At 59.5% G+C, this 13945-nt stretch overlaps 1 protein-coding gene across 2 annotated transcripts in view; it reads left to right on the top strand.

Annotated features, from left to right (window-relative positions):
* Positions 1–299: 299 nt before the first annotated feature.
* PPRC1 (PPARG related coactivator 1) overlaps positions 300–13945 on the top strand; it is a 14153-nt gene continuing 507 nt past the window's right edge. Inside the window, exons 1-13 of one of the 2 annotated variants that reach the window (XM_072931182.1) lie at positions 300–479; positions 4291–4434; positions 4577–4732; positions 5130–5246; positions 5620–8335; positions 8749–8802; positions 9180–9240; positions 9590–9675; positions 9843–10635; positions 12816–12983; positions 13148–13211; positions 13416–13537; positions 13670–13821. In XM_072931182.1, coding sequence (XP_072787283.1) covers positions 339–479; positions 4291–4434; positions 4577–4732; positions 5130–5246; positions 5620–8335; positions 8749–8802; positions 9180–9240; positions 9590–9675; positions 9843–10635; positions 12816–12983; positions 13148–13211; positions 13416–13537; positions 13670–13821 — 4774 coding nt within the window. In that variant the 5' untranslated portion in view covers positions 300–338. Of the gene's footprint in view, positions 480–507; positions 4435–4576; positions 4733–5129; positions 5247–5619; positions 8336–8748; positions 8803–9179; positions 9241–9589; positions 9676–9842; positions 10636–12815; positions 12984–13147; positions 13212–13415; positions 13538–13669; positions 13822–13945 lie in introns of those variants that run through there. The other variant, XM_030276250.4, reaches the window with a different exon arrangement.

Here is a 13945-nt window from a genome sequence, read left to right as displayed (position 1 = left end):
CCGCCCCCAGGGGGCGCTTCCCGCCATTCCCGCCCGCGCCGCCCCTCCCACCGCGCCTCGCGGGGCTGGGCCGACCCTCCCGGCCCCGCCCGCCGCAGCGATGGCGGCGAAGCCTGAGGCTCTGCCCGCCCTCAAGATGGCCGCCCGCGCTGCCGCGGCCGGGCTCTGCCTCAGGCTGGTGCCCGCCTCTCGGCGCGCGGCCAGCGGCAAAAGGGTGCGCTCCCGGCGTGCCGCGCGCGGGCGGGGCGGCGCGGGGGTCGCCGGGAGCTGTAGTGCGGGGCGGGCGGCGGTCACGTGGCGCTCTCGGCAGTGGCCGCGCTGGGAGCAGAGGCGCCAAGATGGCGGCGCGGCGGGGCGGAGCGGTGCCCGCCGCCAGCGGGGCCGGGGCCGGTGGTGCTGCCGCCGCCGCCGCTCCACGGGGCCTGGCGAGCGGCGGAGCCCTGCGCGAGCCGCCTTTCCGCGCCGGTAGCCCCCTGCAGGTAAGGGGCGGCGGGGCGCGGCGGGCCGCGCCGTGCCGTGACACGTGGAGGCCGGGGCGGCTCCTGCGGCGGCTGCACCACGTGTGCCGGAGCGGGCCCGCCGCACCGGCGGCGAGCGGGGGTCGCAACATGGGCCGGCGACGCCTCCGCTGGTCCCCGGAATGGGGTGCCCTTTCTTTGGGTGGGGGAGTGGGATGCCCGAAGCTCTCTCGCCGGCGTGGGATGTTGGTGCCGGGAGATTATGGAGCTAGGGGGGGCCGCACCACGGCCACGGGACCCGGCGAGACGGGTGGCTTGGTGTCCCCTGCGGGAGATGACGCCCCGGCCTTGGGTGGGGGGCACAGGGGGATGCCGCTCGCGTCATTCCGCCGCGGTCCCTCCATCCCGGCGCTGCTCTCTGCCACCTGCGGCCGCAGGGAGCTGGGGCTGGCGCGGTTTGGGACACCGACATCCGCCGGTTTCGGTAGCAGGAGCTCTGGTTGCAGAACGTGGTCTGGGCCGGGGGAGGTTCCCCCAGCCATACAGAGAAATTATCCACGGGAAGCGGGGCTTTATCCCGTAGCAAGAGGTTCCCGTGCCGGGGCAGGTGTGGGGCGCGGCGCTGCCGCTGTCACCGGCCCCGGTGGGCCCCTGGCGGGGCTGGGCTGGGTGCGAGTGCGCTGCTGTCTGGACGGGGATCACGGGGATGCAGCACCCCAGGAGGGGACGCGGGGGCACCTGTGTTGTGTGTTTGTCGGGATTTTTTTCGGGGAAAAAAAGGCTGCCTCCATCTGGCTCCTGCGTGGCTGAGGGGTTGCGGGGGAGATCCCCCCCATGTCCCCGACTCCGGGCTGGAGGACGCCAACCCCGTCTGGCCCCTCCCCGACGCGAGCAGAGTGGGCTGCGTATGGGGGAAGAGAGGTGTGTTCCCGCCTGATGTTTTCCGAAAGCGCCAGAGGAATCCACGGAGCATCCTCTGGCTGTGCCGCGCTCGCCGGGCGGAGCCCCCCGGCTTCCCGGGCTTCCCCCGCGCCCTTGCCGGCAGCTCCGGCGCTGTAAGAGCAGCCTTGGCAGCCAGCCGGGGACCATGGCCGCCCTGTGCTCGGGGCGTAGCCGCAGCACGCCGGGCACACGTGTCAGCAGCGGCCTGCGGGGGCCTCCGTTGTCCCTTCCGGGGACCAGAGCAGCGAGCGCAGCGTACCCTGTGCCGGGTGGGTGCCGGCACAGTGCTGGCCTCGCTTAGACTGCGTCCATTGCAAGCAGTTAGCTCAGTCCCAGAACCCTGGTGCCCAAAGGCCACTCTGGGGCTGTGAGCATCCTCCCTTCTCCCCGGCAGTGCTGGTTGCTTGGGCACAGCGTGGCCAGAGCTGAAGCCTGTCCTTGAACAATCCCGTGACCCTCTTCCCTGCAGCGCTGCTTCAAGCAAACGCAGGGAGCTGTGAAGGAAGGCACGGCGGATTCCCCCTCCCCTCCGGGCTAGGAGTGACAGGGGTCCCTGGCAGGGAGGAGAGCGGCAGGGACGCTGGAGCAGGCTGGGCTGGTTCGAACCCCCGCCCCGACGCACAAACGATGCTCAAGTGATGAGGGCTGCAGGAGGTGCCCGTCCCCAGGTGGATCAAAGGGAATCCTGGGGGAATACAGCCCAGGCCGGTGACTCACGGCTGCGAGACTCCTTGTTGCAAGGCGCTGAGTCAAGGGAGTCGAGGAAGGCATGGGAGATTGCCCTCCGTCCCTCCCTCCCTCCCGGGCTGCGGGCAGGAGCCACAGGAAGAGGCCATTTGAGTGGGAGGGTTTTACTTCCCTCCCTCCTAATGTCCAGCGCTGATCACAGCTGGAAACCTTTTATTACATGTTTTCTTTGGGGAGAGCCGCCCTGTGGCCAGGTGGGCAGGGCTGTGCAGCCCCGGGGTGTCCTTCGGATCTCTTTGCCATCTACAGGCAGGGGTCACATGCGTCCCTGAGCTGCTGGTGCTCCATCGTGTTGGCTCCTTTGGTGGCCCGGGTACCTCTGCCTGCCGGTCACCGCTGACTCAGGGTTGCACTCTGGGGCTGGGCGTGTGAGCCTGGATGTCCTCCCAGTATCTGTGTGAGGCTTGGTCGGGAATCGCAGCCAGGCTGCACCTAGAGAGCTGCCAGCAGGCTCTGCGCTGCGCGCTGACCAGCAGCCAGCACCGGCGAGGGAGGGGGCTGGAGATGCTGAGCAGGAAAACTGCTCTAAAACTGCTCCATAGCCTGATCTGCATGGTGGGGTGGAGTGGAGAGGTGTCCTGGTATCACTGGTGGGCTCCACTTCCAGGCAGAGGGCCCTGGGAGAGGCTGCTCTGGGCTGGCAAGCTGTCTGCTGAGCCCCAAACCACTGTACACTCCTGGTCCTTCGGGCTGTCATGTCACAGACTGGGAGAATTTGGGATGGGTAGCTTCAGAGCATTGCTGTGGATGTCCTGGCTTTGATTTCAAGCCTGGTCTTGGGGTGCCTGTGTTCTGGGGTTGCACAGGGCTCCTGGCTGTGCTGTGGCCAGCAGTGCCTGCTTAGTCCTGTCAGAGACTTTGAAGAACCCCAGGGACCAGGGGTTTGGGTATGTGGCTTTGGTACTGTTGTATTTTAGAAACATCTATTTTGTGAAATTCCTGCTGTCTCTCTGGTGCAGTTTACTGCTTGCTAGAAGAGGATTTCAAAGTATTAGCAGTTTCTCTCTAGGGACAAGATACAATTTGTTCTGCATGGGCACAGGCTCATGCAAGGTGTGGTACCTACATGATACAGAAGTGAACTGCATCATATGTGCATCCCCGAAGGCTCGGCCGTATTCTTACAGCACTGGTGCTGCTCCAAGGGCAGGAAGATGGGTCGCAGCCTGCTCCCAGCTAGCTTTGGGAGGGAGGTGTACTCTCCCAGGGCTCTGTCCTTGGTGCCCTTATCTTCCTAGCCTCCATTATCTCTCTGCCTAAGCCCATCTACAAACAGGAATTCCCATCGTGTCTCGTGCCGGTGGCACGCCTGTGCTGCTGCTCTGCTCTATATGTCCTGTGGCTCTGCTCAGCTGGGGGCTGCAGCCCCTGCCCTTGCCCAGCATCTGGCTTTTCCTGGCCGTCCTGCAGCATGGCTGTGTGACACCCTGGGGTGCAGTGCAAATACTTTTTTAAATTACCCAAGCATCCTTGAAGGTGGCTGGGGGATTGGAAAGGATGTGGTGCTGGGAATTTGAAGGAGGAAGCGTAACAAAGCTGTTTTGGTCGTGGATTGCAAGCACAGACCATGTCCTCTTGTAGCCTGCAGCAGAGATATTGGGGTAGGGCTCCAGCAGTGGCAGCTGGCTGCACCCCTCTTGCTGACTCCTGCACTTTTGTTATGAGTTTCGTAATGGTTTTGGGCTCATCTGAAGCGCCAACAGCCGGAATTGGAGGAGCGCGTGACAGTCCATGAGGTGGCTAGAGCTAGCCTGTCCCCTCCCTGTCCTGCACGACCACTGTGTGGTATTGGGTAGACCCTGGTGTTTCATCCATTCATCTTTCCCAGTCATGCAGCTGCAGAGTGAATCAGGCAGAAATTTTCGGTGTGGAGGCATCCTGAGTAATTGGAAGGGTCTTGGGCTGAAAGCAGCACAGGCCTCTGTGCAGTGGGCTCTCCTGAAAGCAAGGGAGAAGGTCCCCTATGCCACCTTCTGATCTGCATCTGCGTCCCACCTGCTTCCCCTGCGTGTTCAGGGTGCTGGGGATGCCCAGCCACTGTTTGCAGCAGGGGCTGTCGGGTGCCCATGTGTACTGTGAGGAAATCAGTGCTGGTAGTGGGGCTGTGCAAAGTGTTTACCTGGCTCCCCATGCTCCTCAACAGTGCTTTTCCCTTGAGGCCGATGACCTGAACTTAACATCGTTGGATGCAGAAACCATCTTAGAAGCTGAAGAGATCCTGGGAACAATGCAGAACTATCTTGACTCCTCTGTGATCTCCATCATTGAGGATCTTTCTCTGAGCGAGGTGGGAGCTCACACACAGATGTGGGATGTGGAGGTCGGGCTGGCCTTGGCTGTGGCATGGGTGGGGGTGATGGCAGTGTCCTCAATGTCCAGGTCTTAGGGCTGTATCCCATCGCCCTCTGAGACCATCCCTACCCTTGCAGCAAGGCAAGACCTGCCTGGATGCACAGAACGAGCTGTCCCTGCTGACTGCCATCACAGAGATCCTGGACAGCACGGATGATGAGACCTTGTCCCCCTTTGATACCATCATGGATGCAGAGCTGCTGACCTCACCTCGTGAGCGGGAGAATCCCTCGGTAAGTTGGGGGGGCAGATGCAGCCTGACCCCAGAGCCCATGGGAGGATGCTCAAGCAGGGCTCTGCTAGATCCTAGCATGAGGGTGCCCTGAAGCAGTAGGAGCCTGGTCCCCAGTACCCTGAGAAATACTCTCATGACAGTTCCAATGTGAGAGAAGTGCTCTGGAGGGCCATGCCTCCCCCTTGAGTCTTTATATAGAGCCAGAGATGTGCCAGAGGCTTTGGGGAGCAGCACGTCCCCAATGGGAGCTGCGTGCAGTGTGGGTGAAACAGGGCTGGTTGCTCTTGGGCTTTGTGGGGTGAAGTCTGGTCTGTGGGCACTGTGGGGTCAGGGGTGGCCTGTCCCCTCCAGCAGCACATAACTGCCACTGTCTCATCTTCTGTCCATCTTTCCAGTTTCAGAAGTTTCTCACCTTATCCCGCCCGTTGCTGGAGTGCGAGAGCTCTACCCTGGATCAGCCTAAGGCTCTCAGGCCTCTCAGCGGCAGCAGCAGTGTCTCTGTGGTTGGGAAGGTGAGCAGCTGAGCAGGGGAAGCTGAAGCAGCAGTGTTGGGGTGGTGCTGGGATAACTGCCTCTGCTGCAGCCCCCAGCCCCAGCCTTCCCTCCTGGCACAGGCATCTTTTCCCTGAGACGATGCTTTTGCAAGGCACCAGTGGTAGTGGGAGCAGGGTCTGCCTCACATGGTGGGTGCCAGGGACTGGGGATGCTCCCATAGGAGTGTCAGACTTCCAGCTCTGTTGTGTTTTACTGGGCAGGTCAAACGTGTCCCAGCTTTTTGTCAGCTATGGGGCTATGCTGTAGAGTTGCAGCAGACCCAGTTGGCTGTCCTGGGGGAGTGCTGCTACGAGCCCAGGAACTGATGTTTGCTATGGTCCCCCTTCCCAGACTGATACAGATGTGGCCTGGGACCGTGCTACTCATGGCCTTGAGGACCCAGTGCTGCCAAAGAAGCAAGTCTGCAGTACCCCGAGAGTGGAGAGGAAGGTGGGCTGGCACCGAGCCCGAGAGCAGCCCCTGCCACAGCGCAGTGATGGGGAGGAAGAAGAGGAAGAGGCTGCCTTGGGCCTGGAGCTAGACAGCAGCAGGGAAGCTGTGGATTTCCGTGTGAGCAAGGCAGGGGCGGCGCTGGAGGAGCATGAAGACCCCTGCATCATCAACACAGGTGACGTATCCCTGAGTGAGCTGGTGAAGTCCATGCACCCCTACTGCCTGCCCACCTTCACTGTGTGCCTGGACCCTGACACGGAGCCTGTGGCTAAGGAACTTCTGAGCAGTCCTGTCTTGCTGGAAATTGTGCCTGGAGAGGGAGAGAGTGTGGAGATCCCTGTGGTTCTGCAGCCCTTCACTCCCAGCTCCCCTGACCTGGAGCCCCAGGTCCTGGGAGTAGAGGAGGCTACCGAGGAGTCAATCCCAGAAGATCGAGGGGAGCTGTCAGGAGCTCCAATGCAGGAAAATGGGGTGGAAGAGGAGAAAGAGGAAAAATTGCCTGGGAAGGAGCCTTCATGCACTACTCCAGAAGCCACCTCCCCACTGGAGACAGTGGCACCTGGAGCCTCAAGTCCCAACACCAGCTCCTGGCACAGCACAGGAGCTCCAGCAGGTGGAAAACGTGAATGCTCTGAGAAGGGACGGGGCCGTGAGAGAGCAAGGAAGAGTAGGAAAAAGAAAGCAGAGGAGGACCAAAGCAAGCAGACCAGGCCTGGCAGGGACTCTGTAGCCCACCGTCTCCGTTCTGCTGGCTCTGGACAGCCCCATGTCCAGCCAGGCGTCAGCCGGCAACGGGCAGAGTGTCCCTCTGTTCAGGTCTCAGACTTCCTGGCACAGCAGCTGGAACGAGCCCGGAAGGAGGGGCAGATGGAGCTGCATGCTGAGCGGGCACCACAGCCCCGGGGCAGGCCTCAGAGCACAGCAGGGGCCTTCCTGCCTAAGAAGGTAAAGCAGGAGCTACAGAAGGAGCCAGCACCAGAAACCGTGAGTGTGGCCCTGGAGAACAAGATTCCGGTGTCCCTGGAGAAGACTGCACCAAGTGTGAAGGGGCAGCGAGCAACTGCACATCCCAGCCTGACAGACCAGGCTGAGGGTGAGGGAGATGCGCAGCCATTTGCTGGACAGAGCAGTGGGGTCTTGGAGGCTGCCTCTCAGCTCCCAGAGCAAGGTGTTGGGCTGAAACCTGCCCAGAGCCTGCCAGCAGCAGAGCCGAGTGAGGGCCTGCCTAAGGAAGCCAAACCCAAGGCCTTGAGCCTGCGTGAGTACCGCATCCGCATGCTGCACCGTCAGCCCAGCACGAGTGGCAGCCAGGAAGGCAAGAAGCAAGTGGCCAGCAAGTGGCCCAGTGTCCCTGAGCCTCCAACAGAGCTGGCGGAGATCCCCTGCCTGGTGTCACCCATGCGCTCCGCCACCGAGGCAGACGGTGCTCAGAAGGGACCAGACAAACCCACCAGCCCTGCTGCTGTCCCTTCTCATGCCAGCAAAGCTTCCACTGCTCTGACTTCAGCCCCAGCACCTGCCACCCCTCCACCACCCCCATCTACACCAATGCCTTTTGTTGCACCAAATGTGCCCTCAGCTGCTGGGGTGGCCCCCACTGGGATGCCGCCAGCCTCTGCCGGTGCTTATGCCCTGTACCCACCAGTGCCTTCCTGGCCCTGCTTCAGTCCGCAGCCCGTGGGTTTGCCCCCACCACCCAGCGCCAGCTCCTCCAGTACTTTTCATGTGATGCCTGGCCTCCCGCCTCCAGCCATGGCCTGGCCCCCTCCACCTTTGCCACCCCCGCCTCCATTCGGCCCCTATGCCCCAGTTGGGTGGGCACCACCATCCTACTGGCCTGGAATCCCCATGCCACCTCCGGTGCCTTCCCTTTCATACAGGGACCCCGGAGCAGCAGTGCAGGCTGCCACTGCCTTCCCAGCTGGCAGCCACCCCGGCACAGCCCCTCTGCATGGGCAGTCTCCTGCCGCCCCTATGCTCAGCTGTGCGGAGCCACCAGCCTTCCCCGCGCAGTCACCTGCTGCCCCGAGCAGCGAGATGGGGCCTGCAGGTGGCCCGGCCAGGCCGGCGGCTGGCAGGGTGTCAGATCCCAGGAGGCAGGCACGGATGGCAGGAGAGAGCTCCCTCTCCAAGGCCCCTCCGGCCCCAGCCCAGCCCCTGCCAGCCCCCTCAGCTGCCACTCCCCAGCCCAGCAGGGTCCCTCCTGCAGTGCCAGTCCCCCAGGCTGTCCCCACCCAGCCTCTGGAGGAGTCCCAAGCTGCAACTCCCAACCAGCTCCCAAAGGCTCCCCCAGCTGCCATCTGCTGCCCAGCAGAGGTATTTCCTGCCCCTGTTGGGGAGTCCCCTGGCACCCACACCATGGAGAAGGCTGTTGAGCCAGGGAAGGAGGCAGCAGACAAAGCCCTGTTGGAGCCCAAGGCAGCTGCTGGGCAGGAGTTGCCTGGCCAAAAAGCCACCTCCCAGGCTGTGGCACCACCACGGAAAGCAGGTCGAGAAAGCAGCCTTCCCACCAAGGCACCCGCTGTGCGGCCATGGAGGCACCAGCCACTCCTCAGCCCAGCCCAGCCCAGAGACAGCAGCAAGGACATTGTGCAAGCCTTCATCAGCGAGATCGGTGAGTGGGAGGGCTGCAGGATGCTGGGTTGAGTGTCAGCAGCCAGCAAGGCTGCGGTGCTGCCGGCAACCTGGGTAGCAAGACTGGTTCCTGGCACTTCTGGGGTTGAGGGTGGCAAAGCCATGCCCACAGGCTTGCAGTCTCTTTACAGTACTCTGCTAGGATGTTGCCTACAATGGATGGTCTGGCCTGGCTGTCCTGAAACTACTCCCTTCTGGGACTGCAGAGCTGGTTCCTCCTATACTTGTGGGAGACACATATCTGCTGCAGGCTTTGCTACTGCTTTTCCTCCCCAGTGCTTGCCCTACCACCCAGGGAGGTTGATGCAGGGGGAGAATGGGTTTGGGGTGCATCACTGCAGTGCTGGGGGAATTCTAGCTGATCTGACTTGCTGTGCTTTCTCTCCGGCTCAGGGATTGAAGCCACCGACCTGTCCAGCCTGCTGGAGCAGTTTGAGAAGTCTGAAGGTGTGGATCTGGCATGCAGTCCCCACAGGGCTCCCTCCATGCCATGCTGGCCTCCCTGGGCTGTCCATGCTCCTTGTGTCAGGGTGGTAGTGGGAGGGTTGTGATGTTCCTGCCTGTGGGCTCATGTTACCCTGCCTGGGTCTTTTGTCCTGTGGCTGTTTCTGCCTCCATATCCTTGGCCTGTGGAAACACCTGGGGTCCCCATGGCAACCAAAAGGGTGGTGAAGAATCTGTAAAGGGAAAAGGATGTGCAGCTCTTTTCTTCAGGGAGCTGGGTTTCAGGTGCTGTGCTCTTCTGAGTTGTTCCTGGTGTTCTTTGTTGACCCTGTTCTTCAGCCCCACTTGTTGCCACTCTCACCTACCTGTTTTCTTTTCAGCCAAGAAGGAGGAAACTCCTGTACAGCCCCCTGAGGAAAGGCAGCTGACAGGGAGCTCTGGGTGAGTATCAAAACTTTGGCAGTTGGTGCCCAGCATGGAGCCCAGCAGAGCAAAGGCACAGGGCAGCTTTCAGTCCTGGCAGGATTTGAAGTGTGCTGGGGCTGTGTCCATTGCCCCAGGAGGGGCTGGGCTTGTCACTGGACTGGGACAGAGCTGGCACTTAGGGGGAAAACTTGAGACAAGCGGTGATGGGCATGATGAGGCTGTGCAAGTTTTATGCTTGCAGCTCTCTGGCATCCTCTATCTTCATGAACTGGCCAGTGGGGCAGACTGAGTGGGTGCCCCATGTGTGGGGAATGGGGCTGGGCTTTTCCTGCTGTGTTTTACAAAGCTCTTTTCGCATTCTCAGGCCTGAGATTCAGCAGGATGCACCAACCCAACAGGACAGGAAGCCCCCAGATGGCCTGCAGGCCTCTGAGCTGGCCAATGTGGCAGGTAATGAATAATTGCGGTGACGGAGGGTAGTCTGCCATGTCGCGTCAGGGCTGTTGTGTGTCTGGGGGGACACCTTGGGAGTGAAGGGGGAGCTGGGATATGAGGGAGCACCAGCTGCCTGGGTTGCAGTGAAGGGCTGCTCTTGTAAGTGTTCTGATGCTCTCCAGGCCTCACGCCCCCAGCAACACCTCCTCACCAGCTCTGGAAGCCTTTGCCTGTTGTCTCACTGCTGGCCAAGACCAAGTCACCGGGGTCCATGCCCCAGGAAGGGCCCCAGAAGACAACCAAGCTGATGAAAGCCAAGCCACTGCCCCCAAACAAGATCCAGGTGAAGAGCTTGGTGCCAGCCCCTGCCAACACAGCCCCCAGCCACGTCTGCTCGGGAGACCATGACTACTGCATCCTGGGTGCACCACGGCCTGAGAGCAGCAATATCCCTGCCACGCAGCCCCCTGCCGAAGGCGGCTCCCGCTGGAATGTCAAACACCACCGGGACATCACTATCAAACCCATCACCTCCTTAACCAAATGGACGCTGGACCAACCTGAGCCCACCCCACCAGCCCCTAACACCACCACGAAGCACAGCCCAGAGCCCCTGGGGATGGCCTGCCTAGCTCCCCTGGATTATCGGACTACCATCCCCAACAAGGCCACCACTGAGTGCAGCAGTCCCCCCACCTCAGTGCTCCTGTCTCCAGCTGCATCCCCCTGCCGGGACCAGGAGGTGCAGACTCCCAGTGCCCAGCCCAGCCATGCTGCTGCCAAGAGGTCCCTACGCTGCTACCGGAGACCCCAGGACTCACCCAGCCCCTCAGCCGACAGCTGGAGGGCTGGCCGGAGCCGTGCCAGCCGTTCTTTCAGCTCCAGCTCGGATGGAGCTAGTGAGTCCTCATCTTCATCCTCGTCCTCCCGATCCCGGTCACGGTCGCTCTCCCCACCTCCCAAGCGGTGGCGAAGGTAAGCAGTGAATTGTTGCTTGGTCTTGGAGCAGTGTCTTGGTTTGAAAAGACGGGTGTCTGCTAAGGAAAGCAAGAGCCTCTTTTGAAATGGAAAATGTAAACCCCCTCCCTCCAAATTATTATAATTTTGAAATTAAGGGGCTCTCAGGCAAAGATACGGGAATAGGAATAACAGTTCTTTCCTAGGAAAATTAAAATAAAAATGCAGTAAAAGACTGACAGAGCCCGAATGTCACCTGATGCCGTCTTGGTCAGGGTGTGGGTAGCAGTCCAATTAAATGGTGGCTGCAGCCCTCCTGGATTGACAGGAGTGGTTCTGTTGAACTGATGATCGTGTAGAAGGGTGTATTTTTCCTCTGAAGGGCCAGTGATGGTGTAGATGGGCCTGGTCTTCCTCTGGGAATCCAGTGGAAAAGGGCTCCCCTGGGTTTCCAAATACTAGATTTTTCTTTAGGTTGGAATGCTTGGCCCCTCCTCCTGGGTGGAGCATCTCACAATGGGATGATGTAATTTTAGGCAGTGAGAGTCAATGGCCCATTAACTGAAGATATTTCCCTGGATGGAGGAATGAGTCATGGAAGAGATAAAGAAAACTGCCCCACTTAGTTTTTACAGATTATATGCCCCATACCCCCCTTACCCCCAGAATTATGAAAGCAGGGTCATGGAAGAGATGAATAACACTGCTCTACCTGGTTTCAACAGGTGGTGATAGAATACATGCTTCTGGTTACGTCTTTCATTGCAGCCTAAGACAGGCAGTTGTCCAGTGGCCGGTCTTTTGCAAGAGCCTAGATACATCTTTACGGCCCTACTAGACGACTGGATTTGATGCTTTTTTCCTTGTGTCCCTTCTGAAGAGATGTTTGTCTCACAGAGGATGGGGGAGCTGCAGCAACACCCTGCCCATCCCATTTCTTGCTGAAGCCCATATCTGGGCCCATATGCCTGCAAACCACTGCTGAGCCAGACTTTCTTATTCCTTCTGGAACACCCAGACCATGTTACAAGTCCATGGCTGCATCTTTGCTTTTGGATGCTTTTTCTGGAGTATTATGGCAGGTGTTCATATTTGTGCTGTGGAGCTGCTGCAGCCCTTGGTATAGAAATGAGAGAAGCCACAGTGGAACTCTCCTGGGAGCTGCTAGAGGCAAACAGGGAAAAACCTGTCTGGCTTGGCTGCCTTGGGGGCTCCATGTTCTCCTTATGCAGGTGGCTGTGTAGGAAAGTGGGACACCTTGGACTCTGTGGTATGCATTTCTTTTGGAGTCCTTGTGCATCTGAATGATGTGCAGCCTGTCCCAGCTGGGCTGGGAGGCACTGGAGCTGGTGAAGGATTTCTCTTTCTGCTGTTCTCCCAGTGTTCAGCTGGTTCTGGAGGCATGAGGGGCCTGTCCAACCAAGACCCCTTCATTGATGGCCAGTAAATGTAGAGGCTGGAGTTGGAAAGGGGAGGTATAAAAGTGCCATGTTCCATGGATGTGCAGCTTGGGGACTGTCAAGCAACATGTCTTGCTTGGCTTTCCAGCAAATCAGCTGGCCTTGTGCTGGAAAATGTCCCCCTGTACTGTGCCACCCTGATTTGCTGTCCTCCAGGAGAATATGTGGCAGAGCCAGGCAGCATGCCCTGCCAGGCCTGGGTTTGCCCATAGCAGGCACCACCTATGGCCAGCATGTTTGGAGAGGGAGTGTGCTCCTGGCTGGAGGCAGCACATCTTAATCCCAGACGTGTTTCGATCCTGCTGTCTTTAAGCTTTCCCTGGCCCTGCTGTAGAAGCCCTTGCAGTGTCTGTTGACATGGCTGTTGAGCACAACATGGATATAGTGTTGTCCTGTGCATTGTGTGGGGCTCAGCACAGAAATCCCAGCCCTTTCTGGGCCCTCCCAGGAAAAGCCCTGTGCTTCACAGTTCCCCCATGATTATATCTTGCTCTTCAGAAGTTGTGCCTCCTGCGAGCCTGCTCCCTTTTCTCTGTGGCATTGGGAGCCAAATGGAGCAACATTTCTGTAGTGTTGTTTCTGCCCTGGCAATTTTGGGCAGAGGCTTCCCCATCCTGGGGATAGTTTCTGTCCAAGTGGGATGCTGGATACCATGGGGATGATGGATACCTTTTTCTGCTTTGGAGCTTCATGATGCTGGACAGAGGGAGGGCTCAGCTGTATCTCTCCTTCCCCCAGGTACCGCTCAAGATGTTCCCACAGGTCCTCCTCTCGCTCCAGTTGTGGGTCGTGTGGCAGGTCCCGAGACAGGTCTTCATCATCAACATCCTCCTACTCATCCAGGTCAACATCCCGCAGCCAGTCCCGTTCCCCCTCGCCCCGCAGGAGGAGTAACAGGTGGAGAAGGTGAGCGTGGCCATCCTGCAGGAGTGTGAGCTCTCCAACCCATCTCCCAGCCTCCTGTGGAGAAGGGATGGACCCACTCCTTCAAGATCTCCCTTGTGTTTGGAATCACTCTTCTGACATCCCCATGATTCCATAGCTCATGTGTCTGGTTTCTGCCCTGACAGATACAGTTACGAATCACAGGACCACTACCAAAGGCAGAGGATCCTCCAGAAGGAACGTGCAATAGTGAGTGATGGAAGGCTGGGAGTCTGGGACTGAAAATTTGGGGGTCCATAGCCCCTCTATCACTTCAAAAAGCTAAGGTGGTTCAGCCTTGCCAGCAGCATTGCTGGGAGGCCCTGGCCAGGGCACAGTGTGGTGGGAGGCCATGCAGGGAAGGGTGTTCTGTGTGAGTGGTCCTGCTCATGGATGGGGCATCCCTGCCCGCAGGAGGAGCGGCGAGTTGTGTTTATTGGCAAGATCCCCAGCAGGATGACACGGTCAGAGCTGCGGCACCGCTTCTCTGTGTTTGGGGACATTGAGGAGTGTACCCTGCATTTCCGCTCCGAGGGGTAAGAGCTGTGGGAAGATGGGTCAGTCCCTTCTCAGGGATGACTCCTCTTGGCCCTTTTCCCATTACTCAAGGAGATGCTGCAGACCAAGGGGGACAAACATAACTTTCTGCTGATCTCCTCCAATGTCAGGGATAACTATGGCTTTGTCACCTACCGGTATGCTGAGGAGGCCTTTGCCGCCATCGAGAGTGGGCACAAGCTGCGGCGCCCAGATGAGCAGCCCTTCGACCTGTGCTTTGGTGGCCGCAGGCAGTTCTGCAGGAGGAACTACGCTGACTTGGGTGAGTTGCACAACCTCCAAGTTGGGGGTTGGCCTTCCCGGGTCCTTCTCTTCTTTCCAGAGGCGCAGGAGTCCCCATCCTTGGGGTCAGTCAGGGTTGGCAGCAGAGCCATATCTAGGAACTG

The sequence above is a fragment of the Taeniopygia guttata genome, chromosome 6 (genome assembly GCF_048771995.1).
Source record: "Taeniopygia guttata chromosome 6, bTaeGut7.mat, whole genome shotgun sequence".
Classification (NCBI taxonomy): Eukaryota; Metazoa; Chordata; class Aves; order Passeriformes; family Estrildidae; genus Taeniopygia; species Taeniopygia guttata.
Note: the sequence above shows the minus strand (reverse complement) of the source record. Positions and strands in the feature narration are given on the sequence as shown.